The sequence below is a fragment of the Saccopteryx bilineata genome, chromosome 1 (assembly GCF_036850765.1).
Source record: "Saccopteryx bilineata isolate mSacBil1 chromosome 1, mSacBil1_pri_phased_curated, whole genome shotgun sequence".
NCBI lineage: Eukaryota > Metazoa > Chordata > Mammalia > Chiroptera > Emballonuridae > Saccopteryx > Saccopteryx bilineata.
This window is the reverse complement of record NC_089490.1, coordinates 106,453,590-106,480,186: the sequence shown is the minus strand read 5'-3', so window position 1 is coordinate 106,480,186 and position 26,597 is coordinate 106,453,590. Positions and strand designations below refer to the sequence as shown.

At 47.7% G+C, this 26,597-nt stretch overlaps 1 protein-coding gene and 1 non-coding gene across 2 annotated transcripts in view; one reads left to right on the top strand and one right to left on the bottom strand.

Moving 5' to 3' along the window:
- The window catches only part of APPL2 (adaptor protein, phosphotyrosine interacting with PH domain and leucine zipper 2), a 46,088-nt gene extending 19,832 nt beyond the window's left edge, over window positions 1-26,256 (top strand). The window contains exons 5-21 of the mRNA XM_066263442.1: window positions 2,252-2,339; window positions 6,545-6,586; window positions 6,685-6,743; window positions 8,130-8,276; window positions 11,254-11,336; window positions 13,375-13,533; window positions 14,937-15,125; window positions 16,469-16,511; window positions 16,599-16,655; window positions 16,752-16,840; window positions 18,825-18,983; window positions 19,142-19,194; window positions 20,741-20,915; window positions 22,429-22,465; window positions 22,635-22,775; window positions 23,541-23,588; window positions 25,150-26,256. Of these exons, the coding sequence (XP_066119539.1) occupies window positions 2,252-2,339; window positions 6,545-6,586; window positions 6,685-6,743; window positions 8,130-8,276; window positions 11,254-11,336; window positions 13,375-13,533; window positions 14,937-15,125; window positions 16,469-16,511; window positions 16,599-16,655; window positions 16,752-16,840; window positions 18,825-18,983; window positions 19,142-19,194; window positions 20,741-20,915; window positions 22,429-22,465; window positions 22,635-22,775; window positions 23,541-23,588; window positions 25,150-25,284 (1,704 nt within the window). The 3' untranslated portion in view covers window positions 25,285-26,256. The remainder of the gene's footprint in view (window positions 1-2,251; window positions 2,340-6,544; window positions 6,587-6,684; window positions 6,744-8,129; window positions 8,277-11,253; window positions 11,337-13,374; window positions 13,534-14,936; window positions 15,126-16,468; window positions 16,512-16,598; window positions 16,656-16,751; window positions 16,841-18,824; window positions 18,984-19,141; window positions 19,195-20,740; window positions 20,916-22,428; window positions 22,466-22,634; window positions 22,776-23,540; window positions 23,589-25,149) is intronic.
- On the bottom strand, window positions 7,752-7,827 carry TRNAV-GAC (transfer RNA valine (anticodon GAC)). The gene has a single exon. It is a non-coding gene; the product is annotated as a tRNA-Val (tRNA).
- Window positions 26,257-26,597: the final 341 nt, after the last annotated feature.

The window sequence follows — 26,597 nt, the reverse complement described above, 5'->3', positions numbered from 1 at the left end:
GAGACAGGATGTCCTTATTACGGATCTCATTTGCCAAGTGTGTGTCAGCCCCACCACTCTGAATGTTTTCTGTTCATGGTCTGCTTTGTCCTCACACAGTCACGCAAGGCAGATGGTGGTGTCCCCATTTTCTGTATGTCGCCACTGAAGTGTCAAGAGGTAGTCCGTGCTCTGTCCACTCTCCTCAGTGGAGGCAGGGTTTAGAAAGGGTTGCCCCATACCTCTCCAAAGCCCCGGGGCAGAAAGTTGATGACACACAGCCTTTGAACCTTAAGAAGGTAGGAAGAAAATGAGGAGCTAGGAAATTGCTGTTCCTGAAGTGCCTTGTCTTTGGGAAGTCACTTATTATCCCTGAGTTTTTGGTTTCTTCCTCTATAAATAGCAGTAGTGGGAAAGCCCACTTAATTGGGCTGTTATAAAGATTAAATGAAATAATGTATATCAGAGCAATGAGCTCAGAGCCACACACTCATAGTTGTTGACTTTCATTCAGTTAGTAGAAAACAGTACATTTCTTATTGAAGCTATTCAGGAAAAGTCATTAACACATTCTCTCCTCATGGCTAATTTATTGGCTGTCTCCATGTATTCCCAGCTGAATAAAGCCGCCTTGCCTGGGCTTGATTGAAAGAAAGGGAGAACATTACCAACTTGGCCTATAGCTCCTTGCCTGATAAATGGTTGATCTTAAGCAAGTCTCTAGGCTTATCAAAGCAGCCTCTGCAGCCTGACCAGGCAGCGGTGCAGTGGGTAGAGCATAGGACTGGGATGTGGAAGACCCAGGTTCAAGACCTCGAGGTCGCCAGCTTGAGCACAGGCTCATCTGGTTTGAGCAAAAGCTCACCAGCTTGAGCCCAAGGTTGCTGGCTCAAGCAAGGGGTTACTCGGTCTGCTGAAGGCCCACGGTCAAGGCACATATGAGAAAGCAATCAATGAACAACTAAGGTGTTACAACGTGCAACAAAATACTAATGATTGATGCTTCTCATCTCTCCATTCCTGTCTGTCTGTCACTGTCTATCCCTCTATCTGACTCTCTCTGTCTCTGAAAAAAAAAAAAGCAGCCTCTGTAGGCACACCCTTGACTGGCCAGATGTATGAGGGGGTGATCTCTGCAGAAGGGGACTCTTATGTTACTGCTGTCACTGCTGAAAGAAACTTTGCCACATGTTTACTCAAAAAAATGATTGGTGGGTGATCCCACTATTCACCCCACAGGAATCCTAAAGCATACTCAGTAATCTCTTGGAAGTCTGGGGCCCAGGGGAAGAATCCCTTCCTCTGTGTTCATTGCTAATATTTGGATGGCCAAACATTTGAAGTTTTGGCAGTTTTGTTAGCATAAGAGACAAACTCTGTGTCTGAAAGTGGAGAGAAGAGCTTGGCTTTTGAATCCCAGTAGCCCAGGATAAAATCCCAGTCATGCTACTTGTTTGTTCTCTGGATTTGGAGACTGACTTGCGTGTCTGTAGAATGGAAACAACAAATAAGACCTAACTCACAGAGCAGGTGAGAACTAAATGGTGTGAAGCATGTGTGGTTGGCCTACAAAAAGTACTCCAGATGCTGGTGCTGGTGGAGGTCATTCTTACTTCGTGACTGCTGACCATGGCAGGATTCCCTAGGCCTTGAGGTAGAATGGGAGACAGACTCAAGAGCTGTTAAAATTATCTGGTCTGAGAGTCATGCTTGTACACAGCTGTCTCGTTCTTAGAAAGGTTCTTTTCTAAGAGCAGAGGCCTAGAGTCGAGCGGAGTGGTTTTAGTAGGGAGCTTTTTTCCTCCAGGGAGGAATGCCCAGGCCCACAGCTGGCTGCAGTTTTAGGGTTAGGTGGTTCCCAGCATGCCTGTCTTTCAAGTGTGACTTGAGCCTTCTGAGCATGAGAGAGCTCACGAGCTGGTGGAGAGGTGGCTGTGCTCGCTGCGGGCACCTCAGAGCGTTCTCGTCCCCCGGCAGGTGTGGCTGCGACTGAGAACACTGGGCCGGAGTTAGCACAGAAAACGATGAGAACTGGACTCAGAGACTCCTTTAGCAAATTCAGCTGGTCAGTTAGAGCCTCGTGTTTAGCTTTTATTACCTCTAGGCCTGTATCATTTACTATGTCAGAAGGGTATTTATTTGCTAAGGCAGCGTAACTGAGCTCTAACCACGTGGAAGTGTTCACTGTGATTCCGTAGTGAAATAAAATGCTGTCAGTAATAATGAATAGAATTTTCTTCAATAGATTTCGTTTTTGTTTTTGTTTTTTCAGCTTAATGTTCTCCATACAGAGCTGGCTAAACAGTTGGCAGACACAATGGTTCTACCCATTGTACAATTTCGAGAAAAGGATCTCACAGGTAAAGTAACTTAACTCAGTGCCAGTTACCCTCAAAATGTTAATTCATTTAATAATGATTTGTACTGCATTAATTTCTTTAAATGTGTGAATCATTGAGAATTGCCCCCCCCCTTTTAAAGCAGTTCAATTTAACTAGCTTTTATTGAATCCCCGTGTGTTCTTGGCTCACCTAAAGGAGGTTACAGGCTGATAAAACAGTCTTGGAAACAGACAGTTGTAATATCATGTGATGAGGGCAGCAGACAGAGATGTATAAGGAGTAGCAACAGGACACAGAAAGACGTCATTACCCTTTTGAGGACAGGGTGCCAGGAAAGGCTTCCTGGAGAAGGTGGTCTCTGGGCTGGATGTTAAGAGACGAATTAACGTTTCCCAAGTAGACAAAGATAGCAAGGTTTGTATTACCAGTTGGGAGCACTTATAAAGGCACACTGTTCTTGCGGAGGCATGAATGCTTCGGGACGGGAAGCGGTGGGAAGCTTGGAGAGGAGAGGAGGGGGTGGGACCATGCTTTTCCCATGAGAAATAGGAGGGTGCAGCTGTGAACAAGGCTCACTTCACTGAGTGGGGTGTCTGTGACTTGTTGCTCTTTTGAACCGATTTTGACTCTTCAACTAAAATAAAACTTTAGAATCATTTTATATCTCTTTGAAACCAGGGTAGTCAAGGCCCTGGCCGGTTGGCTCAGCGGTAGAGCGTCGGCCTAGCGTGCGGAGGACCCGGGTTCGATTCCCGGCCAGGGCATACAGGAGAAGCGCCCATTTGCTTCTCCACCCCTCCGCCGCGCTTTCCTCTCTGTCTCTCTCGTCCCCTCCCGCAGCCAAGGCTCCATTGGAGCAAAGATGGCCCAGGCGCTGGGGATGGCTCTGTGGCCTCTGCCCCAGGCGCTAGAGTGGCTCTGGTCGCAACATGGCGACGCCCAGGATGGGCAGAGCATCGCCCCCTGGTGGGCAGAGCTTCGCCCCTGGTGGGCGTGCCGGGTGGATCCCGGTCAGGCGCATGCGGGAGTCTGTCTGACTGTCTCTCCCTGTTTCCAGCTTCAGAAAAATGAAAAAAAAAAAAAAAAAGAAAAAGAAACCAGGGTAGTCAAAAAAACATAAAAAAGAACAATCTTGAAAAACTTAATTGGTGTTACAAAAAGGAATCCAAATTTTCTAGTCCTTTTGTTATTTCATTGAAATAAATCATTGCTTAGAAATCATAGAATTGTATTTTATTTTCAATTTTTCCATAAATTTGAGAGAGAGAAGTGTCAAATCATTGTTTCATTTAGTTATGCATTCATTGATTGCTTATTGTACTGTCATGCCTCAACCAGGGATTGAAGCCACGACCTTGGCCCACTGGGACAATGCTCTAGCCATTGAACCACCCAGCCAGGGCCAAGAATTGTATTTTCTTATATCAGCATTTTAGAACACCAAAAATGTCTAAACCTGAGTACAGTACTAAAGGTTTGTTCAGCATAATACAGTTTTCCTATTTAAAACTGGAATACCTTAAAGTTAAAAAAAATTCTAGAAAACATGCAGCAAGTTAAAAAAGGTAAATCTTTGTTGTTGTTTTTTTGTATTTTTCTGAAGTGAGAAGCAGGGAGGCAGACAGACTCCCGCATGCGCCCAACTGGGATCCACCAGGCATGCCCACTAGAGGGCAGTGCTCTGCCCAGCTGGGCCATTGCTCTGTTGCAGTGGGAGCTATTCTAGCGCCTGAGGCAGAGGCCATGGAGCCATCCTCAGTGCCCGGGCTAACTTTGCTCCAATGGAGCCTTGGCTGCAGGAGAGGAAGAGTGAAACAGAGAGAAAGGAGAGGGGGAGGGGTGGAGAAGTAGATGGGCACTTCTCCTATGTGTCCTGGCTAGGAATTAAACCCGGGACCTGCACATACTGAACCGGCACTCTTACCACTGAGCCAACCGGCCAGGGCTATCAGATCTCTTTTTAAAAAATTACTTTTGTATTTTTTTATTTTTGGCCCTGTCCAGTTGGCTTAGTGGTAGGTAGAGCATCAGTCCAGTGTGTGGATGTCCCAGGTTCAATTCCTGGTCAGGACACAGGAGAAGTGACCATCTGCTTCTCCACCCCTCCCCCTCTTGCTTCTCTCTCTCTCTCTTCCCCTTCTTCATCCATGGCTCTATTAGAGCAAGTTGGCCCTGCCTGCTGAGGATGGCTCCATGGCCTCTGCCTCAGGTGCTAAGAATAGCTTGGTTGCTGAGCAACAAAAAAAAACCCAGATGGGCAGAGCATTGCTCGGTAGGAGGCTTGCCACGTGAATCTCAGTCAGGAGCTAGCAAAAGTCTGTCCTCTGCCTTCCCTCCTCTCACTTGATAAAAATATAATAATACTTTTGTATTTTTCAGTTATAGGTGATATACTAATATTAGTTTTAGGTGTATAATGCAGTGATTAGATACTTATTTATATACTAAGGGATCACCCTGATAAATCTAGTACCCATCAGACACAATAGTAGTTATTAGAATATTAACTCTATGCAGTGTTTCATTCGGCTGCCTTATTCATGTACCCAGCAATTCAAGTGCATAACTTGAATCAGGACAACACAAGGAATATTCAGAAAGCTATTTAAAATCATTGAGGAAAAACATCATAGCTCTGCTCCAATAGAAAGTATTGCCTGGCCTGACCAGGCAGTGGCGCAGTGGAAAGAGAGTTGGAGTGGGAAGTGGGAGGACCCAGATTTGAAACCCCAAGGTCGTCAGATTGAGCGTGGGCTCATCTGGCTTGAGCAAGGCTCACCAGCTTGAGCCCAAGGTCGCTGGCTTGAGCAAGAGGTCAGTTAGGCCCTGGCCGGTTGGCTCAGCGGTAGAGCGTCGGCCTAGCGTGCAGAGGACCCGGGTTCGATTCCCGGCCAGGGCACACAGGAGAAGCGCCCATTTGCTTCTCCACCCCTCCCCCTCTCCTTCCTCTCTGTCTCTCTCTTCCCCTCCCGCAGCCAAGGCTCCATTGGAGCAAAGATGGCCCGGGCGCTGGGGATGGCTCTGTGGCCTCTGCCTCAGGCACTAGAGTGGCTCTGGTCGCAATATGGCGACGCCCAGGATGGGCAGAGCATCGCCCCCTGGTGGGCAGAGCGTCGCCCCATGGTGGGCGTGCCGGGTGGATCCCGGTCGGGCGCATGCGGGAGTCTGTCTGACTGTCTCTCCCCGTTTCCAGCTTCAGAAAAAAAAAAAAGGAAAAAAAAAAAAAGAGGTCAGTTAGTCTGCTGTAGCCCTCTGGTCAAGGCACATATGAGAAATCAATCAATGAACAACTAAGGTTGTTCATTGTCTGTCTTTCTGTCCCTATCTGTCCCTCTGTCTTTCTCTGTCTCTGTCACAAAAATAAATAAATAAAATACACAAAAATTAAAAAAAAAAAAAAAAGAAAGTAAACCGTGAGAGAGAAATAGAAGAAATGCAGGAGAAAGGCAGAAAGCAGTGGGACAGCAGCAATAGTAAAAATACTAGGGAGAGACATTGATAACCTGGAGGCAGTCCTGAGGTAAATTGAAAAGCAGCCTACACATGAGAATGCTTTGCTCTGGCAGAGTGAGAATGGAAAGTTTTAAAATTGTAGAAAGTATCCAGTTCTTTTAGGTATCTGTGTTTTTAACTTCTTAACCTTGGACACTCACTGCTCTCCTTGGTCTTCTTGGACTTTGTTAGCCACCCCTGTGTGTGATGGGTGTAGCGCCCACCTGGGGTGCTGGTTGCTGGCGTTGGCTTGTCTAGTACTAGGTTCAAATTTTTTTCATTAAAACAAGCATCCCATATTCCTTTGTCAGCTGTTAAGATGGTTACGACAGGAAATTTCTGGGGTTTGTTGTAGTCAGAGCATTCTGATGAAAGATGTGTTAGAACACTTGAGGCTGAGGAGTGAGCTTCTGTTTTATACGCCAGGTCTTCATGAATAGCCCCTGGCCACCGTGCACTCCAGCCCTGTCCCCAGGAGCCCTCTCCTTCACAGATTCTCAGGGGCTGTCTGGAGAGAACAGGCACCGTGGGCAGTCAGGGTCCCTGAGTGTGCAGTGAGACCGAGGTTCCCGGTCACGGGCCAGAGCCCCATGAGGGCAGAGGACCTCGGCGGTGCTGGCAGCTCCTCCCCGTACTCATGTGCACCTTTATTTTCTTGGGAAAGCATAAAGCTCTGGATTGGCTTGTTTTGTTTTTTCTTTGCTTTAAGACATTTTTTTTCTCTTGTGCAGAAGTAAGCACTTTAAAGGATCTTTTTGGACTCGCCAGCAACGGTAGGCATCCTTTGCAGTCTTAGTGTGCGGGTTCGGTGCGTCTGTGGGCAGCAATGCTCAGTGAGTGTCCTTGCCTCTCAACCCATCTTCACTTTCAGAGCATGACCTGTCGATGGCGAAATACAGCAGGCTTCCTAAAAAAAAGGAGAATGAAAAGGTAAGAGTTTCCCCTTACGTGTTGTTTCTCACCTCGTTTACTTAAGCTCCTTTAGTTTCTTCCTGTTGTGAGGTTGTGGTATTGAGGGTGCCTTGGTGAATTTCCTCCCTTATTTCCTAAACATGGATTTTTAAGTTTTTTATTCTAAATCTGCTAAGTAGACTTCCATTTCCCAATTCTAGCTTTAGAAACTGGTTTTCAAACACCAACTTGGAAACATTGTCAAATGATAATCACACTATGATTTTAACTTCAGCTGGGTACCTCGTATGATTATCTAACTCAGTGGTCCCCAACCCCCAGGCTGCGGACCAGTACCGGTCCATGGGCCATTTGGTACCATTCCGCATAGAAAGAATAAATAACTTACATTATTTCCGTTTTATTTATATTTAAGTCTGAATGATGTTTTATTTTTAAAAAATGACCAGATTCCCTCTGTTACATCCGTCTAAGACTCACTTTTGATGCTTGTCTCAGTCACATGATACATTTGATACATTTATCCGTCCCACCCTAAAGGCTGGTCTGTGAAAATATTTTCTGACATTAAACCAGTCTGTGGCCCAAAAAAGGTTGGGGACCACTGCTCTAACTCATACACACAGGCACTTGAACTGCTTGCCCTGGGTGTTGACTTTCAGTCTTTAACCCCTGCCTTCTAGCTTTTTCACTGCTATAATAATAGTGGATATTTTCAGGCATATAACTTTTTTTTTTTTTTTTGTATTTTTCTGAAGCTGGAAACGGGGAGAGACAGTCAGACAGACTCCCGCATGCGCCCGACCGGGATCCACCCAGCACGCCCACCAGGGGGTGATGCTCTGCCCCTCCGGGGCGTCACTCTTTTGCAACCAGAGCCACTCTAGCTCCTGGGGCAGAGGCCAAGGAGCCATCCCCAGCGCCCGGGCCATCTTTGCTCCAATGGAGCCTTGGCTGCGGGAGGGGAAGAGAGAGAGAGGAAGGAGAGGGGGAGGGGTGGAGAAGCAGATGGGCGCTTCTCCTGTGTGCCCTGGCCGGGAATTGAACCCAGGACTTCTGCATGTCAGGCTGACGCTCTACCACTGAGCCAACCGGCCAGGGCCTCGGGCATATAACTTTTATTTGTTACATGATTCCCCTAGAATTCAGTCTCACCAGTGAACCAGGGCCCAGCCATATTGTTTTCCTAAAGGCTGATGGCACTTGGTAGGGCAGCCTCAAAACATGGAGAGCTATCACTCTGGTATGTTTAGTGTGGACTTTGAAAAACACAAGGTGGAACCTTATATGTGTTTTATTCTCTTGGTCACAAAAATGGTTCTAATGTAGAAGCGACCATGTTCTAAAGTTGCATGCTCTCACAGAGTTGCCTGTCACAGAGTTCCCCTGTCACCTCTTACACAGGTGAAGGCCGAGGTGGTGAAGGAGGTGGCAGCTGCCCGGCGGAAACAGCACCTCTCATCCCTGCAGTACTACTGCGCCCTCAACGCACTACAGTACAGGAAGCGCGCAGCCATGATGGAGCCCATGCTGGGCTTTGCCCATGCACAGGTAGGGCAGTCCCTCCCCGGAGGCATCAGGCCTGAGCCAGCTGCGGAGGACCGCATGGTGTGCAACTGAGGTAGCACTGAGGACAAACCGCGCATCCCTCGTCAGAGGCAGAAACTCAGCGCACGGCCGCCCTGGAAACGTGCTGAGGGTCAGCACCGACAGAGCTTCCTGTCGCGCTGGGTTGTTGCTAGCTGGTCTTGTGAGGCTGTTCGTGCGGGAAGTAATGGCCTTGAACCCACACTTCTTGTGGGTTCAAGGGCGTGACCTTTATCTCTGGTCCAGAGGACAGCCAGGCCTAGTCTGATGTCTGAGGAGCAGTTGACTGTCCCGGTGGCAGAGCCAGGCTTACAATAGGACTCTGCCACCCCTCTGCCGCCCACTGTGGTAAGGCTCCTTAGCCGGGCTGCTCCCAGACCGGGCATAGCTGAGGGGGGCGCCAGTACCTTGGCATATAGGGCGTGGGAAGTGTTGCCAGTACTTGGTGAAGTCACTGTGGAGTATTTGGTTCTTCCCCTGTCTAATGGTCTGCAGAACATTTGTCTGCAGGGAGGTCCTAGTCTCAGGGCCTTGACTATGGCACCAGCCCAGCAGGGACAGGAGTGCGTAGGGATGAGGCGAGCGGCACCAGCGCTCACCTGCTGTCCCTGCCCCGCTTTAGCCCCACTTAGGTTGACTCCAAACTTCTGGTTTGCGAGAAACATACTGGGAACCTTCTCTCAGCCGATGATCTAGGAACAGAATGGGTTGCAAGGAAGCAAAATGTTGTGCAGGAAAAAGTCAGCAATTTAAAGACAAATCTACATGGAAGCAGCTATTATTTTTATAATACTTTTTAAAAATACATACATTTCAATAAAACACTATCACTCTCATTCAGGAAAAGGAGGGTTTTTAACATCCAAATTCAGTTGTCTGTTCTCTTAACATGTTACCTTGCTGAGTGATGAGGACACTAAAGTCAGCTTATGCCTTCAGTGGTGATATTTAAATAGAACAGTATAATCTTTCCGCGTCATCTGGGTAAAGCTGGGTTAAGCCAAAATATGAGTGCTGCCCAGCTGTGGGCGCCAGCCCTCGGCCAATCCTTGGGAGCCAGCTGCTTCCTCGCGATGGCACTGCGCGCACACGGGCGTCCTCTCGGTTGCCCTCCTCTCCTGGTGAGTATTGCAGCTCTGCCTGCCCGGTGGGTGTGCTGGCTGGTTAGAGAATGCCGGTACTCACTTTGCTCTCTCTGGCCGATACTCTTGTCATGTCCCTGCACTGACGGGCCTTGCCTTTGGAGCAGTAATCTCTGCTCCTTAGAGGCCCAGAGTCAGGGGGGTCCTGAGCTTAGAGTCCCGGGAAGATGCACAGCTGCAGGCCTGAAATAGTGTTGGGACCCTGGTTGTTAGCAGATTGTCCTTAAAAGATCTAAGGATGGGTTTGCTACCAGCTGCTTTCACTTTCCATGGCCCAGGACTGCACCGCTGCCTCCCACTTGCACCTCTTCAGTGGGCGCCGCTGCAGTGGGGAAGGAGGGGCCGCCGGGCACAGCGCGCAGGTGCAGCATGCCTGGGAGAGCAGAGCAGCGCAGTGGCATTGCTGGGCAGCGGCAGTATCGTTTTTGAGGACTGAGGATGGCCCGTTTCATTTTTTGTATGAAAAGTCTCCAGATTTCAAGACACAAGACCAAATAGCCCCTCATGCTGCAGCCATTTTAATCCTGGTGAAACTGTAGTTCTTTGTCTTAGACCAGGTGGTTGTCTCACTCTGTGAATCTTTGGATGACTCTGGAGCAGCCCTTTTACCTCAGTGGTCACTGAGCACCCACCTTTGTTAGCTGATGGTTGTTTGCCCACTGCGCTCCCAGTGTTCACGACGGCACATGGTCTTCGGATGACATTCCTCTGAATCAGACTTCTAGTCATCACCCGCCATAGTGGAGGTGGTTTTACTCTGTTTCTGTCTTCCCTGGCCCTAGTTAAACAGGTTTTCAATTAAGTTGTGATTCAGTCCTCATGCCTGCAGACAAATTGAGGTTTTGTAATCTGTGGACAGGTTTATGAAAGGGAGCACACAAATGACTCCAGTATGGTGTTTATACGGTTAGTAGCATGTGACGCCGCTGTAGGAGCCAGTGTCTCATCCTTTTCTTCTATCCATTCCATCAGACTTCTGAGGGAATGTGTGAGTCTTGTTCTAGGAGCTTAGAGAACAGTGGAGGAGCTAAGACATGGACTTGAGTATAAATTCCAAGTAGGAGTTCAGGGAGGGGAAGGAGAGAAAAAACCACCATCATGTGCCCTTAGAAATGCATAATGCTCTTTTAACAGACTTTGATATTTAACATTTCAAAGATTCAAAATGTTCATCTCTGTATGATTGAAAGAGATCACGGGACCAGAACATCCGCCTGCATGTGTTACCTTGAATTAGGATAATCCTGATTGTCATCTGTTTTTATACTAGGAAAAGTAAAGACGCATTTACATGCTTCCCCAAGCCTCAGGCTGTACTGCTAACACCTGCTAGCCTCCTCTGTGAGAGGTCAGTGCCTGGTCACATCGCCTAGGGCAGGGCCTGTTTGCAGATCAGACAGAGGAGCCAGGTAGCACAGGAGGGAATACCCGTGTCCGGGCTGAATTTTCTCTCATAAATGACATAGGTTTGCAACTGTTGCTTCCCTGCAACTGGGCGTGTAAAGTGGAGCAGCTCATAGCAATATTCAGCTGTGTAAAGGCCCAGCCATAGAAAGAAATGGACGCTTGAGCTTCTCTGGGCAGGATGGTCGCAGGTGTCAGTAAGGCACAGAGGTGGTCGTTGTCCTCTCTTTCCCATACCCCTACCCTTCTGGTTTTGACGGGGGATCCAAACCTGGGAGGTGAATGCCCAGGAATCACAGGAAGTGAGGTGTTCCTTCTGTTGGTTCCCAAAAAGTCAGCAGCTGCAATTTCATTTTCAGACTGTGTAGTCAGAATATTGTAATTATATCTTTCAGATTAACTTCTTAAAGAAAGGAGCAGAGATGTTTTCCCAAAGTATGGACAGCTTTCTATCCTCCGTCGCGGACATGATTCAGAGGTACACTGCACTCCAGTCTGGCTCTTTGTGCCTTCCGCTTTCCTGCTGATTGAGCTGCTCTGGGAGGCGGGGGCGGCTCTGCCGCAGCGGTGAGGGAATTGTGTGCTTAGAAGGAGTGATTCTGCAGTTCCCAGCTTGTGAGGAGCCCAGAGTCCTGTCCACTGCATTTAAAGTTTGTATATCAGTAAAAGATTGAAATGTCCGCAGGGGTACTTACCTATTGAGTCCAAGTTCTGGTTCTTAAGGTCTTCTTTTGTTATTATTCAAGATTCACATGTTAGAAGCCTGAGTCTGGCTAGACTTGCCATGGATATTTTAGAAGAGCGCTTTGTGTTTTTTCTTCAAGAGCTAACAGGATTAGTAGCCAGAAGTACTGCAACTTTTCAGGAACCGCTGATCATTATATTGATTTATAAAAGATAAACAAGGCATTAAGCCTTTTTTGAATTAATTTCACACAAAAAAGCCTTTTTTGAATCAATTTTATTCTTGCAATTGCTTTTTTTTTTTTTTTTTTTGTATTTTTCTGAAGCTGGAAACGGGGAGAAACAGTCAGACTCCCGCATGCGCCCGACCGGGATCCACCCGGCACGCCCACCAGGGGCGACGCTCTGCCTACCAGGGGGCGACACTCTGCCCCTCCAGGGCGTCGCTCTGCTGCGACCAGAGCCACTCTAATGCCTGGGGCAGAGGCCAAGGAGCCATCCCCAGCGCCCGGGCCATCTTTGCTCCAATGGAGCCTTGGCTGCGGGAGGGGAAGAGAGAGACAGAAAGGAAGGGGGGGGGGTGGAGAAGCAAATGGGCGCTTCTCCTATGTGCCCTGGCCGGGAATCGAACCCGGGTCCCCCACACGCCAGGCCGACGCTCTACCGCTGAGCCAACCGGCCAGGGCCGCAATTGCTTATTTTAAAAAAATACGTCATCTTTTCAGACTGCCCTGCCCACACTTCACAGATGCTAGAGCCACTCTGACTCCTGTCACCAGTGGGTGTGATAGTGGTAGTGAGCTGAGAGGCGCCAGGCACCTCCCGCACCAGGCTTCTCTCACTAGGAATAGGGTCGCTTGAGTACTTTTCATGGCTTCCAGGGTATGAAAATATGTCTTTCTGTCTTGTTGGTGCACATGAGTATTTTGGGGGGAGAGAATCCTCGCCTTTCATTGAGTCCACAGAGCTTTATCACCCACAGAAGCTTAAGAACCTTAGTGCTTTTGTAACCCTTTGGCTGCTTCCCTTCTTCCGTCTCCTGGACTATCAAATGTCAACATAGCCAGAACTACTCACTTAGGTGATGGCCGGAGTGCAGTGCATTAGAGATGTAAGCAGTGGAGACGTGAAGCCCGCAGGAGAGTGTGCAGTGTGCAGCCCAGACTCGTGCCCGCAGAACCCTTCTGAGAGAACACCCTGAGGAGCCACTGTGTGAAACACTCGGCATCTGGCCCCATGGTCCTTCTGCTTTTAACCTTTGTAATTCTGTCTGTCCCCTTCCCCACTGTGGAGGAGCAGAACATGCCTCTGAAGTTTGCTTTCTCGGCTGGACTTTATAACCAAGCCTGTCACCAGCAGGTGGGGCAGGCGTATGGCTGTCTTAGTCCCACTCCTGGTCATTACCCTGTCCCACTGGCCATTTCCCCGGCCCCTGCCTAAACCACGGTGGGGCAGGAGTGACTGCTATTTCCTTATTGCCTTTCTGGTACTGTCACAGGCTGCCAGCCCTGCCACCCCTAAGAATGGGCTCATCGAAGCTTTCCTCCTAAAATTTGTATCAATGCTTGTGAGTACGGATACCAGTTTGTCAGCCGAGAAACGGTAGCTGGGTGCAGGCATTGCCCGGTGGCATTCCTTATGTTCTATTTTAAAACAGCAGCCTTATAAACACTTAAAGTAGCGCAGCCTTGAGTCTCTGATCACCAGCTCTTGGGCTGCGTGAGGCTGCGGCTCTCTTTGTGTGGCAGGATCATGGGGACAGCTCTGCCACCTACTGCCCAGCATGCTGGCTGCCAGTGCTGTGTGACTGACCTGACTCCTTCTGTCCTAAGCATTCAGGTGGAACTGGAGGCTGAAGCAGAAAAGATGAGGGTGTCCCAGCAGGAACTGCTCTCCGTCGACGAAGCAACCTACACTCCCGACTTTGACTTGACCACACCCCAGATCAACAGGAACCTCATCCAGAAGGCTGGTTACCTTAATCTTAGAAAGTGAGGACGCCACTGCCCGCCCCTCAGAGTGGCTTTGGGGCGTCTGCTGAGTGCCCCGCCAAAGGGAGGGGGTGGGCGAGGTTGGGGAGGAACTCCCACCCCAGCACCCCTGCCTCTGGGACCCAGGGAGCCATGGGCCCAGGGCCTAGGCGCACTGAGAGATGGGCTGGAAGCAGCATGTAAGACCCCAACACTTGGACTCCAAGACACCACAGGTCACCATGGCCGCTTGCAGATAGATTGCTGTTAACTGTCACTGTCCTGGACCAATGATAGTTATTGTCTGCCCCCCCCACCCCCAGGCGCCTGGCAGGGAAGAGCAGTGTTCTAGAGATCTGCCGCTGAGACAGTGCTGAGGGCCAGGACTTCCACCAGTCATCTCGTTCATCTAGACCAAGTCCCAGACTCAGCTAAGCTCAGGTCTTTAAATGTCCATTTGGAATGAGGAGGGTCAGGTTTAATTGCATCTAAGAGCAGAGAGGGGCTGTTAGCAGGTGGGGGGAAGACTCTGACTTTGGTTTCAGAGACCATGGATCAGTGGGGCCTCAATCGCTTCATCCGGAAAGTAGAGCTGATGCTGCATAAAGTTTTTACAAGGGTTGAATGCAGTATTTCCTAGCAGGCAGTAAACACTCAAATGCTAGCTAGGTATTACCTCTTTGGGAATTACAGTTACTGCAGTTACTGAGGCAGGAAACCTAGTGCCTCACACGTAGTTGCTACTCAGTCAGAACTGAGTCAGGTCAGTGTGTTTGCTGCCCCGAAGGAGGGGGCGGAGAGAAATGGCCAGCTCTCTTCCTGCCAGGTCTGTTAGCTGCCCGCCCGATCACAGGCCAGGTGTCTTCTTTAGTTCTGTAACTAAAGTAGTACAGGTAGAAAAGGCCACAAGGGCCTGGTGTTATTTGCAGGAACTGGATTTTCCTCTTGTAAACAGCCCACAAAACAAGAACATCCAGCTGGAACAAAATCGCCTCTGGCTGAAGGCCCCAGGAGTCCGGGGTGTGGGCTGAGGTGACCCTGGTGACCAAAATGATAACAAGCAGTTCAGCTCCATGTCTTAGAGAAGTGACCTTCTAGGTGTCAGTCCCCAGTGGTGACACACTGATTCTGCTCCAGAGGCCATGGGTTCTGCTCAGCAGCTGGCCTGGCTGCAGAGGCAGGCGCGTCCCACCCGATGGAGTTGGCCCTGGGCTGGCATCCCTGTGAGTGGGGCCATTCATCTCCCAGAGCCTTCAAGTTTGATCGCACTTCTGCTACTCTTTGCACTTGAATTATTTTCAAAGCAATTTACTTTAAAGAAATGCAATGTTTCTAAATTATCATTGACACCCATAGAGGCAGCAGACATGAAGTGCTGCTCATTCTTTCTAATACTAATGGACTTTAAAACACAATTCTTACAGTAAAACAGGGCTGGTCACCACCACCTGGGAGAGACTTTACTTCTTCACACAAGGCGGGAATCTCATGTGTCAGCCCAGGGGCGCCGTGGCTGGAGGTTTGATCCAGGACCTGGACAACTGCTCCGTGATGGCGGTGGACTGTGAAGACCGACGCTACTGCTTCCAGATCACCACTCCCAATGGGAAATCGTATGTCCCGTGGGTTTTCTGTGGGTGGAGAACAAGTCGTGTGACCCCACCCTTGCCAGGGGCCTCCTAGCTCATTCCTCCATGGGAGTGGCAGTGGCTCGTTCCAGCACTGGACCTCCCAGGAGAGTGGTTTTATGTTCTCAGCGAGCACACCTGACCCCTGAGGGATCCAGCCTGCCCTGTGTCAGGCATCCATCCCAGCGAGGCTTTGTGGCTTAGAGAAGAGCTGACCCACGTGCACGGTGTTGGGGAAGGCTGCTGTTTGTCGGCACGGGTTCTCAGGGAAGGCTGTGGCTATGCCTTTCCTGTTCCTAGATGCGTGTCTGTATTCGTGCTATGATGGGATAGGGACGAGCAGGGAAGTCAGTAAGGAAAGATGCCTGAAGTCAGTTTTTCCAGCTGAAATGGGAGCGTGCATAGTGTGTTTAGCTGCAGGAGTGGTGTGCCCATGCATGCTGTCCCCACACATCACGGGCCCTGAGAGATCCTGCTCTTAAATGGCAGCCTTATAGTTGTTCACAGTGGATCCCATCTCACTGGGCGCCCCTGTCTCTTAGAGCAGTGGTTTCCGGCTGTGCTCCAAGGACATCAGAGCCCCAGAGGTGGAGGTGCCCCTGCCTGGGGGAGATGGGTGGCCCTTCCTTCAGTCAGACTGCTCTGCCGGCATTGGCTCCTTTGGGGTTCCAACTTGAAGTTTTATTTGAGCACCAGCATGTCTGGGAGAATGGGCAGTGGTGGGGCCGTGTGGACTGTCACCTCTCAGACTGGCAAGCATCGTCCCTTGTCCCTGAGTGAGGGGAAGTGCTGGGCATGAAGATGCCTGGATTCTAGGCACGGTGCCAGGCAGTCACTGAACTCCTGGGCCTTGGTTCCTCAGCTGGGACATAGGGAGCCACACCCCCTCCCAGCCGGGGTGAGGAACGGAGAGGCAGGTGAGGTCCCTGTAGTGCTCAGCCTCACAGAGGCAGGGCGGTGCTGTCTCTTCCCGCTCTCCGTGTGCACATTCTCAGTCCTCGGGAGAAGTGGGGCGCTCCAGTGCCTTCTGTGGGTGTGTTGGGAGGAGGGGCTGGCAGAGTGCCCAGTGCTGGGTGTCGTCTGAGAGGGGACAGTCAGCACTGTAGGGATGGCAGCCTCTGAGTGACGACAAGGCTGACTGAGACCCAAGGAAAGGACGTTTGTCCCCCATGCCAGTGAGTGGGCAGCAGAGCCAGGCCCAGAGCCGCCTTTCTCCTTCCTCTGCCTTGCTGGCCTTTCCCTCGGGGCCCCAGCAAATTCAGTTTCTGTAGAGTAATCCTCAGTCACTGAGGTCTGGGAAGCACTCACTTACATGCACTTGATTTCAGGGGAATAATCCTGCAGGCAGAGAGCAGAAAGGAGAATGAAGAGGTAAAGATTTTGTCTTACTTCCTTCCGGGTGTGGCGGGGGGCGGGGGGCCTCTGGGGCTCAGCGGTTCTTTTTTCTGTCCCCCACAGTGGATATGCGCCATCAACAACATCTCTAGGCAGATCTACCTGACTGACAACCCTGAGGTAACACGCAGCGCCATCCCTGTACCCAGCCCCTCCTCAGTCCAGAGGGCAAGTGCCTGCCGCCCGGACTGAGCCCGTCTTCCTGTGGCTTTTTAGGCAGTCGCCATCAAGTTGAACGAGACGGCTCTCCAAGCAGTGACTCCCATTACAAGTTTTAGAAAAAAACAAGAAAGTTCGTGCCCCAGGTAACTAAGGACAAAGGAAAGCTAGCTTTGTATTACAACTTTGACACAAACTACTTCATCCTTAAAAGCCACCAGGGTACTGAGCAGCCTGTTGTGCAGAAGTGTACCTGGCCAGGAAGGGCGACTGTCCCTGGGCTCTCAACGCAGATGAGGCAGAACTGGGGTTCAGGCTGGCTGAGCACCAGGCTTCCCATGACCTGTGGGGCTGGCCATGGGCCTGCTGGACAAGGGTCCCTCCGCTCCCCATTTTCTAGCAGCATCAACAAAGTCATGAAGCCAAAACACACATGGGGAACAAAACCCCCTCTTATGTGTCCATATTACCAGTAGCCCAGGCCTTAGCCACACATCTACTTTTTCACAAGTGCTTTTATTTTGTATCATCACACATAGATTTTATATTTTTACGTTGTTCTTTTTAATAGCAACACACTATCACTTATTATTGGCTATGGGATATTTAGGTAGTTGCCCCTTCCATTGTTTACTGTTACCATTTATAGTGGGCATTACCCTGCATATTAGCTGTTCTTCCACCTTGAATATTGTCTCAGGATTTGTTCTAGGAATCTCACCTTTTTGTCTTAATGGGAGTTGCCATTTGGTTAAATAATAGAGACCAGTAGTGTGTGTCATGCCAATGAAAGCATGGCACCAAAGGGTAAATTGAAATTATGACTGTTTGGCATCCATCGTTCATTGGCCTGGTAGAAAGAGCCCCACTAAGTGTTGTGCAGACCCAAGAGTCAGAAAGCTCAGAAGGGTAGCAGACGCCAGAGTCTCAGTGTGTGTCCACACTGCACTGGGTTCATGATCAGGACAAGGTAAGGCCAGGAAATAGGTTTGAGTCCAACCGTGACAATTGGGTGCCGTGCTCAGCAGTTGTCGGCAGTGGGGCAGAGCTGAAGGCTTTGAGAATGGTGGCACAGTCAGATCCAGTGTAGCTCAGTAGGGCGAGGCACAAGCCTGTCCCTGTGACTTACTAAGAAGAACCGCAGGGGAGCAGCGGAGGGAGAGGGTCCGCCTGGCTTGAAAGTTCTAGTGGATGAATAGGAATTGGAGCTGGTGTTTGAAGAACGAGAGGGCTGGGTGAGCAGCGCACCTGGGATGGAGACGGAAGGGAGAGCAAAGGTGTGCTGGCTGCAGCACTAGGGAGGGCACGGGAAGGGAGTGGAGAAGGAGGCTCTCGGGAGTAATGAGACCCAGGTTGTGGTTGGACGCTAGATACGATTCATTCAGTGAACACTTCTGACTGCCTGCTCTGTACCAAGTAATAAATAGGATTTAGCTGTAGCCCCTGCTCTCAAAAATCTGTCTCACAGAGAGAAAGATACAAATAGAAAATCAGTTGACTATGTGATACATAGTGTAACAGAGTGCTGTGCAGCAGAGCTATCTACAGTCAGTGAGGAGATCTGAAAGATTTCAACAAAGGAGTGAATGAGGTTTTATATTTGTTGTTATTTGTCTTTTTCTGAAGTGAGAATCAGGGAGGCAGAAAGACAGACTCCCTCATGCACCCGCCCAGGATTCACCTAGCAAGCCCACTAGAGGGCAGTGCTCTGCCCATCTGGGGTGTTGCTCCGTTGCAACTGGAGCCATTCTAGCTCCTGAGGCAGAGGCCACAGAGCCATCCTCAGTGCCCGGGCCAACTTTGCTCCAATGGAGCCTTGGCTGCGGGAGGGGAAGAAACAGAGAGGAAGGAGAGGGGGAGGGTGGAGAAGCAGATGGGCGCTTCTCCTGTGTGCCCTGGCTGTGAATTGAACCCGGGACTTTCACACGCCAGGCCAACACTCTACCACTGAGCCAACTGGCCAGGGCCAGAGTGAATGACTTTTTATGAAAACTGAATTGTAGAAGGGTTTGAAGGCCTGGTTGAAACCTTCCATGCCTCTGTCAGCATTCAGCATGCATTTGTTTGATTGCAAAGGCTTAAGACTAAAAGGGACTTGTTTTTCCCTTCTTCTCTTAAACCGTACTCCAGCCAGACCCTGAGAAACTCAGAAATGGAAAATGACAAGATTGTTCCCAAAGAGGCAGTCATCGTGCCTGAAGCAGAAGAACTGATTGCACCTGGAACACCCATCCAGTTTGACATTGTCCTTCCAGCTACAGAGTTCCTTGACCAGAACAGAGGCGGCAGGTACTTGCTCTGGGCGGTCGTCTCTGGGAGGAATGGAAATAAGTTTGACGTCTCTGTATCCCCACCCACCTCCAAAGACCGTTGCCATTCTGAGAGTTCAGGTGCTAAGTGTCCCTTAGCTGAAGCTGTGTGATCGTTTGACTCTGGCTGTCCCCTAGGCGTACCAACCCTTTCGGTGAGACTGAAGAAGACACATTTCCAGAAGCAGAAGGTAGGTGGTTCATTGTGCTTATTCTTCCTCTGGACACAGTGACCAGAGACACTGAAATGAGATGCAGCATCATATTCTAGAGAGCTGTGGCTTCAAATGTGTGAAATTATGACCCACAGACATGTTTTTCTCTGAAAACTCATTAGGACATATGCAATTAGACCTTCGGTAACAACTGAGGAGAAGTTACAGGTCCTCTGTAACCGTTGTACCACTACCTACAAACATACTTTTCTGTAGCTCCTACATAGGAAGTTGCCACGTCTAAACCTGGTATCACACCATTACAAACTACATTCAGAGGATAAAATGGTCACCTTAAAATGCAGCCTGGGTGAGTCATGAATGTGCTGTTTCAGTTTAGGAAATCATAGGCACAAACAGCTCATTCTTGAATTTGAAGATCCCATAAATGTTTAAATTAGTGGTTTGGTTCGATTTACATTCTTATGTTCATCAGACCAGTCAGGAGAGCTGATCATAAACTCCTCCACAGAGCAGGTCTTGAGTTCCCAACCAAGAAGTGAGTAGCCAGAGTGCTGGTGAGACCTCATTTTAATCACCTGCATGACTGGCAAATGGCATTAGGATGGAATGCCACTTACTGACATGCAAAAGTAGGGCTTGAGAACTGGTACTCCTCCAGCTTTAGGCAAAAAATTTTTTAATTTCGAAAATATTGCCTCAAATCTGACTCTCCACTTATATCTAGCTGATTTTTCATACAGTCCAGTTTGTAAAGTCTAGACAGAAACTTTCAAACTTATAAAAATGCTTCATGTAGGATTAACCATTTATGACATTGTCTCAGTTATATTTTCCTAAGTTTTTTAACTCATTATTTTTAGGGGCTAGGATACTAATGGGAGGGCAAAGGAGCAAAAAGGCTACGTTTGACATGGTGGGTAAATGAGTTGTCCTTACAGAGGAAAGATCTGTAGCACTTCTCCGTGACCTTCAGTTGGGGCGCTGGCCCGTGTGGCCGGGCAGGCGGGACTGGAAAGCCGGCCCTGGGCGTGCCGCAGCATCCGGCCAGCAAACGGAGTTTGAGATCTCCATTAGTTTACGGAGTAGATCATCCCTGCCCCTCAATAATAAATGAACAAGACCCGATATCAGGTCTATTTTCTTCAAATAAGTTTTATAAGAGGACTTAATTAGTGGTCCAAAGTCATGAATTCTCTGTTGTCTGGTGGAAAAATTTGTTTTCAGAGAAAAGGTATGATCACTGCTGCCTACATGTCATCACCTGGTCTTAGTGCAGAAGACTGTCTCTCTGACAGCACTGTCTTACGTTTAGGTGGAGAAAAGTAGGGCTTTCCTAGTCAGGAAGTAGTTACAAACAGACGAAACACAGACAGCAGAGATTCGGACCTTGGGCAGTCTGCGGTCTGTAAAGCAGAGATCGAGACTTGGGTAGGAAGCCCCCCTGAACGGCATCCAGACCTGCCGTGGCGAGGCTCTTCTCAGACCAGCACGTGAGGCCCATGCAGCCCGGCAGCAGGCAGGACGAGACTCATCCTGAGCAGAAAATGCTCTTTTGCAGATTCTCTTTTGCAACAGATGTTTATAGTTCGGTTTTTGGGATCGATGGCAGTTAAAACAGACAACAGTACCGAAGTGATTTATGAAGCGATGAGACAAGTGTTGGCGGCACGGGCTATTCATAACATCTTCCGCACGACAGAGTCCCACCTGATGGTCACCAGTCAGGCTCTGAGGTACATTCAGTTCCGTCTCGGACTCTCTTATAGCTCCATCTGGTTTCCCTTTCAGAGTGTATTTACCCATCCAGAATGTTCAATTAAGATACTACCCTTGTTCCTGCACTATTCGTTTTTACACTTCGGTCTTATAGGATGCTCCTTTAATGCTGTCTTTAGGAATTTAGTGGTGTGAATCCTGTTGTTCATAAGATTGCTATCCCTTGAGAGCAACTGTCTATCTCAGAGCTTGAGAATGGAAAGTGTTTGGGTTTTTTATGTCATTTCTCTGAGAGGACTATTTCTAAAACTTAACCACCATGAATACAGGACATGAGCCTGCCTAGACCACCAAAAGGAACGTCTGCTCAGTATTTGTTGGGCTGAGAATCAAGAAGCCAAGCTATTTTAACTACATGATTTGGAGGTTCAGGTAATGAGGTCTATATCGGGGTCCCCAAACTTTTTACACAGGGGGCCAGTTCACTGTCCCTCAGACCGTTGGAGGGCCGCCACATTCAGTGCTCCTCTCACTGACCACCAATGAAAGAGGTGCCCCTTCCGGAAGTGTGGCAGGGGGCCGGATAAATGGCCTCTGGGGGCCGCATGTGGCCCGCGGGCCGTAGTTTGGGGACGCCTGGTCTATATGAACAATGGCAAAGGACTGTCAGGTCACAGTGAAGCTGTCCAGTACTGTGGCTACATGTCTCCTTGAAGCATAACCCTTCTGAACTGAGATGTGTTATAAATGCAAAATATAATATGTACATACAAAATTTCTAAGATCTCATCCTGCCTCAGATAAAGAACCCCCGATAAAGAATATAAAGCAGCTCAATTTTTATATCAATAAATTTATATTAATAATATGTCTAATACACGAGTATATAAATTAATTTCACCTGTTAAACTTTTTTAACTGTGGCTGCTAAGAAAATTTATGCATGAGGCTCCCGTTCTATTGCTCCAGGAAAGCAGCATGGCATTGGAGCCAGAATGCCCAGGCTTATTCCTGGCTGTGACATTTGTTAGTTGTATGACCATGGGCACGTTATTTAACCCCTGCGCCTTAGTGTCCTCAGCTCTAAAATGGAAATAGCCCCCAGTGTAGGCACGAGGAGCAGAGGAGTTAATACATGTAGAACACTTGCAGCTGTGACTGGCACACTAAAAGTGCTCAGTAAATGTGAGCCTCAAAGCAGTTAGCTAGGCCTCTGGCAAAAATCAGAATATCATTTCTTCCATTCATTAAAATCAGTCCTTTTCATTTGTTATAAACCTTATACTAAGAATTGGTTCTTAGGAGTAAAACTTTGTATTTATTTACAACTTTTCTCCAAGTACGTCCTGAGTCTTTACAGGCATTGGCTTAGTGTTCTGTCTCCACCAAAAAGTCAGAGTAAATGTATGTAAGAGTACCAAAAACCATAGACATCAAAGAGCAGTATCAAAACAAGTGCAAAGAAAGCCACAGACTCTAAGAATAAATATATCCAGCATTTGTGATATAATGAATCTCTTAAAATTTCAGGTTAATAGACCCGCAGACTCAAGTATCCAGAGCCAATGTAAGTATCCTCACACATGCCATTTAGTGACTCCTCCTTCATTCGTCTTTGTAACCACCTTAAACACAAATGAAATGACTGTAACTAATAGTGCACTTTTTTCGTGACTTTTCCATGCAGAATGACTTTGTTAATTCTGGTTTGTTGTGTGATGTTGTTTTTTTTCCAGTTTGAGCTTACCAGTGTCACCCAGTTCGCTGCTCACCAAGAAAACAAGAGGCTGGTTGGCTTTGTGGTCCGCTTGCCTGAGTCCACAGGTGGAGAGTCTCTGAGCACATACGTTTTTGAAAGCAATTCAGAAGGCGAAAAGGTCTTATTTTTTCCTCTTAAGATTCCATTATATCTCAGTACAAAGATATTTAAAAGGTTTTTATTTGCACCACCTCCCAGATAGTTAGTTGACTATTCTGCAAATCCCCATTGAGGAGTTTAGATAAGGATAACCTCCTAGGAAGGCACCACTAAAAGAAAACTGCTGGAAGTAACATTTCCCTGTGAAAATGACGCATCAGGCAGCCAAATAAGAGTGAATGAAGAACTTTACTGTGAGATGCAGTTGTTTAATAGAGCTATCAGTAAGTGTTAAAAGTAGTTCCCCTCCAAGCAGAAGTCACAGTGGAGAAAATCTAGTCCAGCGAGCAAACCAAGGAAGTAGACGTGGAGAAAGTTCATCTGAACCGTTCATTTGTTCAGTATAAAAAACTGTGACTTCACTGCTTAGAATTAATCAAAATTAATCAACCCCTTCAGCAAGTATCTGTTTCCACTGTATGAACATCTGGTGGCTAAAATGATCAAGAGCGAAAGGGAACAAGCATCCCATTAAGAATTTCAAATGCTAGAGTAACTTCAGTTTGCACTCGCCTGGGTATTTTCTTGTGTGCACAAATCGGCAGCAGATCAGGACAGGTGGGCGCTTGTGTCCAGAGCCCTGTGTGATGAGTTTCCTATAGCCAGGTCCTCAGCCATTGATGTGAGCAGTGACCTCATTGTACTTCCACAGTCACATTTTTTCCCCTAAGATTCTTTATTCTTTTCTACTTTTGCCAAATACCGCTTTTCTTGTCTTTTGCAGATATGTTATGCTATTAATTTGGGAAAAGAAATCATTGAAGTTCAAAAGGTAAGGTCCATTTAATGTTGGTTTACCAACCACTCAAAATACCTGTACACAGTAGGGTTTCTCTCAAAAAGAGAAACATTGCTCACTAGGTGGTGTGGCCAAGTTTGGGATTTCTGTTTTAAGCATTCTAACCACATTCTTTTTATCAGATAGCTCCAAGTCACTGGTAACGCATGTGGACTTCTTTTAAATGTCACTGCTATAGCTTTTGCTTTAGTATTATGTATTTTGCTTATTGTTGTCACCTAGATTCCTGTCTTTCAAATTAGGATGGCACAAACTTAAGCATCTACCATGTGCTCTTAGGCCTGTTCCTCAGAGTGGATGCAGGCCCAGCAGCACTGACACTTGTCACCTGGACACTCACTGGGAACAAAAAGACCTCCCTGTCTTTCCACAGCTTACAATCTTTCACTCTCCCACCAAGTTTCTGAGAGCCAACTTTGTATAAATAAGAAGAACCCTGGAATTATAGCAGTGAGGAAGACAGTTCCTGCTCTGGGGAGCTTCATGGGAGTTCAGCACTGTCCAGGGGCACTTTATGCAATAATGGAAAATACACAGATTGATTGTGGCTAGTGTGACTGAGAAACTGGATTTTTAAATTTTATTTAATTTAAATTTAAATAGTAACATAGTCTGACCAGGCAGTGGCGCAGTGGATAGAGCATCAGACTGGGATGCAGATGACCCAGGTTCGAAACCCCGAGGTCACCAGCTTGAGCGCAGGGTTGCTGGCTTGAGTGTGGGTTCATGGACGTGACCCCATGGTCACTAACTTGAGCCCAAAGGTCACTGGCTTGAGCCCAAGGTCACTGGCTTGAGCAAGTGGTCACTGTAGCCCCCGGGTCAAGGCACATATGAGAAAGCAATCAGTGAACAACTAAGATGCCGCAATGAAGAATCGATGCTTCTCATCTCTCTCCCTTCCTGCCCGTCCCTATCTGTCCCTGTCTCTGTCAAAAAATAAAAATAGTAACATGTAGCTAGTGAATACCGTATTAATATGGTTCTATCCCACAGTGAGGGCAGGAGGGCCACAGACTGACCGATATCCATGACATGACAACTGCTAGTTAGAATTTATGGTCTAGACCAGGGCCATATAGTAGACCTCTGGCCTTACCACCTGTCTCAGACTCGGCTCTGCTGTTGTAACACAGAAGCAGCCATAGATGGTATGGAAGTGAATAAAATGTTCACAAAAACAAGCAGTGGGCCAAAAGACCATAGTTTGCAAACTCTTAGTATAGATTAAAAGAGAGAAAAGACGGGAGTTGAAAGAAGAGTGTTGTTGTCAGGGAAGCCCCCCTTTGAACTCTTTCTGGGAAGATGGCTAGGATTTGGCTGTGGGAGACATGTGGCTGAGAGGAAGACCCAGGCCTAGATTCTAGAAGTGATGCAATTGAGTTTTCTTTCAGAGAAGTAAGGAGACCCACTTGAAGGCAAGGCAAGTTAAGAAGTAATGAGGCTAGATTACTAAACATAATGAAAGCCAAGCCAAAGGCGTTTTAAGTGTATTTTAAGCGTTTTCTTTTCTCCTTCTTAAACATAACTTCAGGATCCGGAAGCACTGGCTCAGTTAATGCTGTCCATACCACTAACCAATGATGGAAAATATGTACTATTAGATGACCAACCAGATGACAGTGACGGAAGCCCAAGTGCAAATAGAGGCGCAGAATCTGAAGCATAACTCTTGCGCCTTCGGGAAAAGAGCACCCGGGAAGGAGCTACCGCCTTAAGGGTTTCCAACTTCTCTGATACGCAGGCCCAGGACCTGGTTTCAGAACGCTGACAATTGCTTGTGGGATGTACCCTCAGTGCCCTGGTACTGGGCTTTGGGAGGGAAACAATAAGAAATGGTTGACAACATTCCTACCCATCTACAAATGTTATTTTAGGTGCTTTGTGGTAAGTCCTTTTCTTAGATTGTTACTGTTCAGCACTCAGAACGAACGTTACAAGAAAATGCATTGTTCACTTTATTTAAATGTCATCTCTTTTTAGTTTCCAGTATCCTTTTTTAAAAATGGCAAGAGCCTAGATTTATAATTTGATAAACACTAAATATTTCCTATTAATATAATCTATTTTTGTATTTTACTTAAATAAGCTTTAAGTGCCTGTCATTCTGAAAATTGTGTATTTATAATCAAGCTTGTCTCATAATTGGACCTAATAGCATTAATTTGTGCAGTTAGGTGACGAGCCCTGCTCTGAGGCCCGAGCACTAGCAGAAATGCAGGTCTAGTTTTGATAACTGTTTCAGGTGTCATGCAGTAAAAAGACTAGCACAAAGGATGCTCAATTTCACAGTAGATCCCTAATGAAACAGCATTCAGAAGTTTGTGATCTTTTAGAGATTGTATTTAGTGGTTCACCATGGACAGGGTGCAGCTCTGCTAGGGCCCGTTTCTTCTGAGCCAGACCCTCAACGAAGGGACCAATTAATTGTAAAATTCTCTTGAACAGCTGGTGGTGGGGCTTGCTATAAAGTTCCTATTTCCATTCTGGCATGCCAGCCCACGCCAACATCCCCCCTACGTATAATGATCTTGAATGGTACAGTGTGTTTAATTATAACCAAGTTCAACAAAATGTCATTGTCTTTGTAATAAATTAACCTAGCAGTAAATGCTAGCAAATAAAATCTTTTATCATTCTGTTTCTTTTGCTTTTTTGTAGTTATTTTCTAGAACATCCCTGGGAGAAAACTTTAAAGGTTAGTTCTATGGCTTTAATGGTTTATTTCCAAAAATTAATTTAAAAATTCTGGGGCAGCCTGACCAGGCGATGGCGCAGTGGATAAGAGTGTCGGACTGGGATGCGGAAGACCAGCTTGCCAGCTTGAGCATGGGCTTATCTGGTTTGAGCAAAGCTCACCAGCTATGACCCAAGGTCACTGGCTTGAGCAAGGGGTTACTTGGTCTGCTATAGCCCCATGGTCAAGGCACATATGAGAAAGCAATCAATGAACAACTAAATGCCACAACGAAAAACTAATGA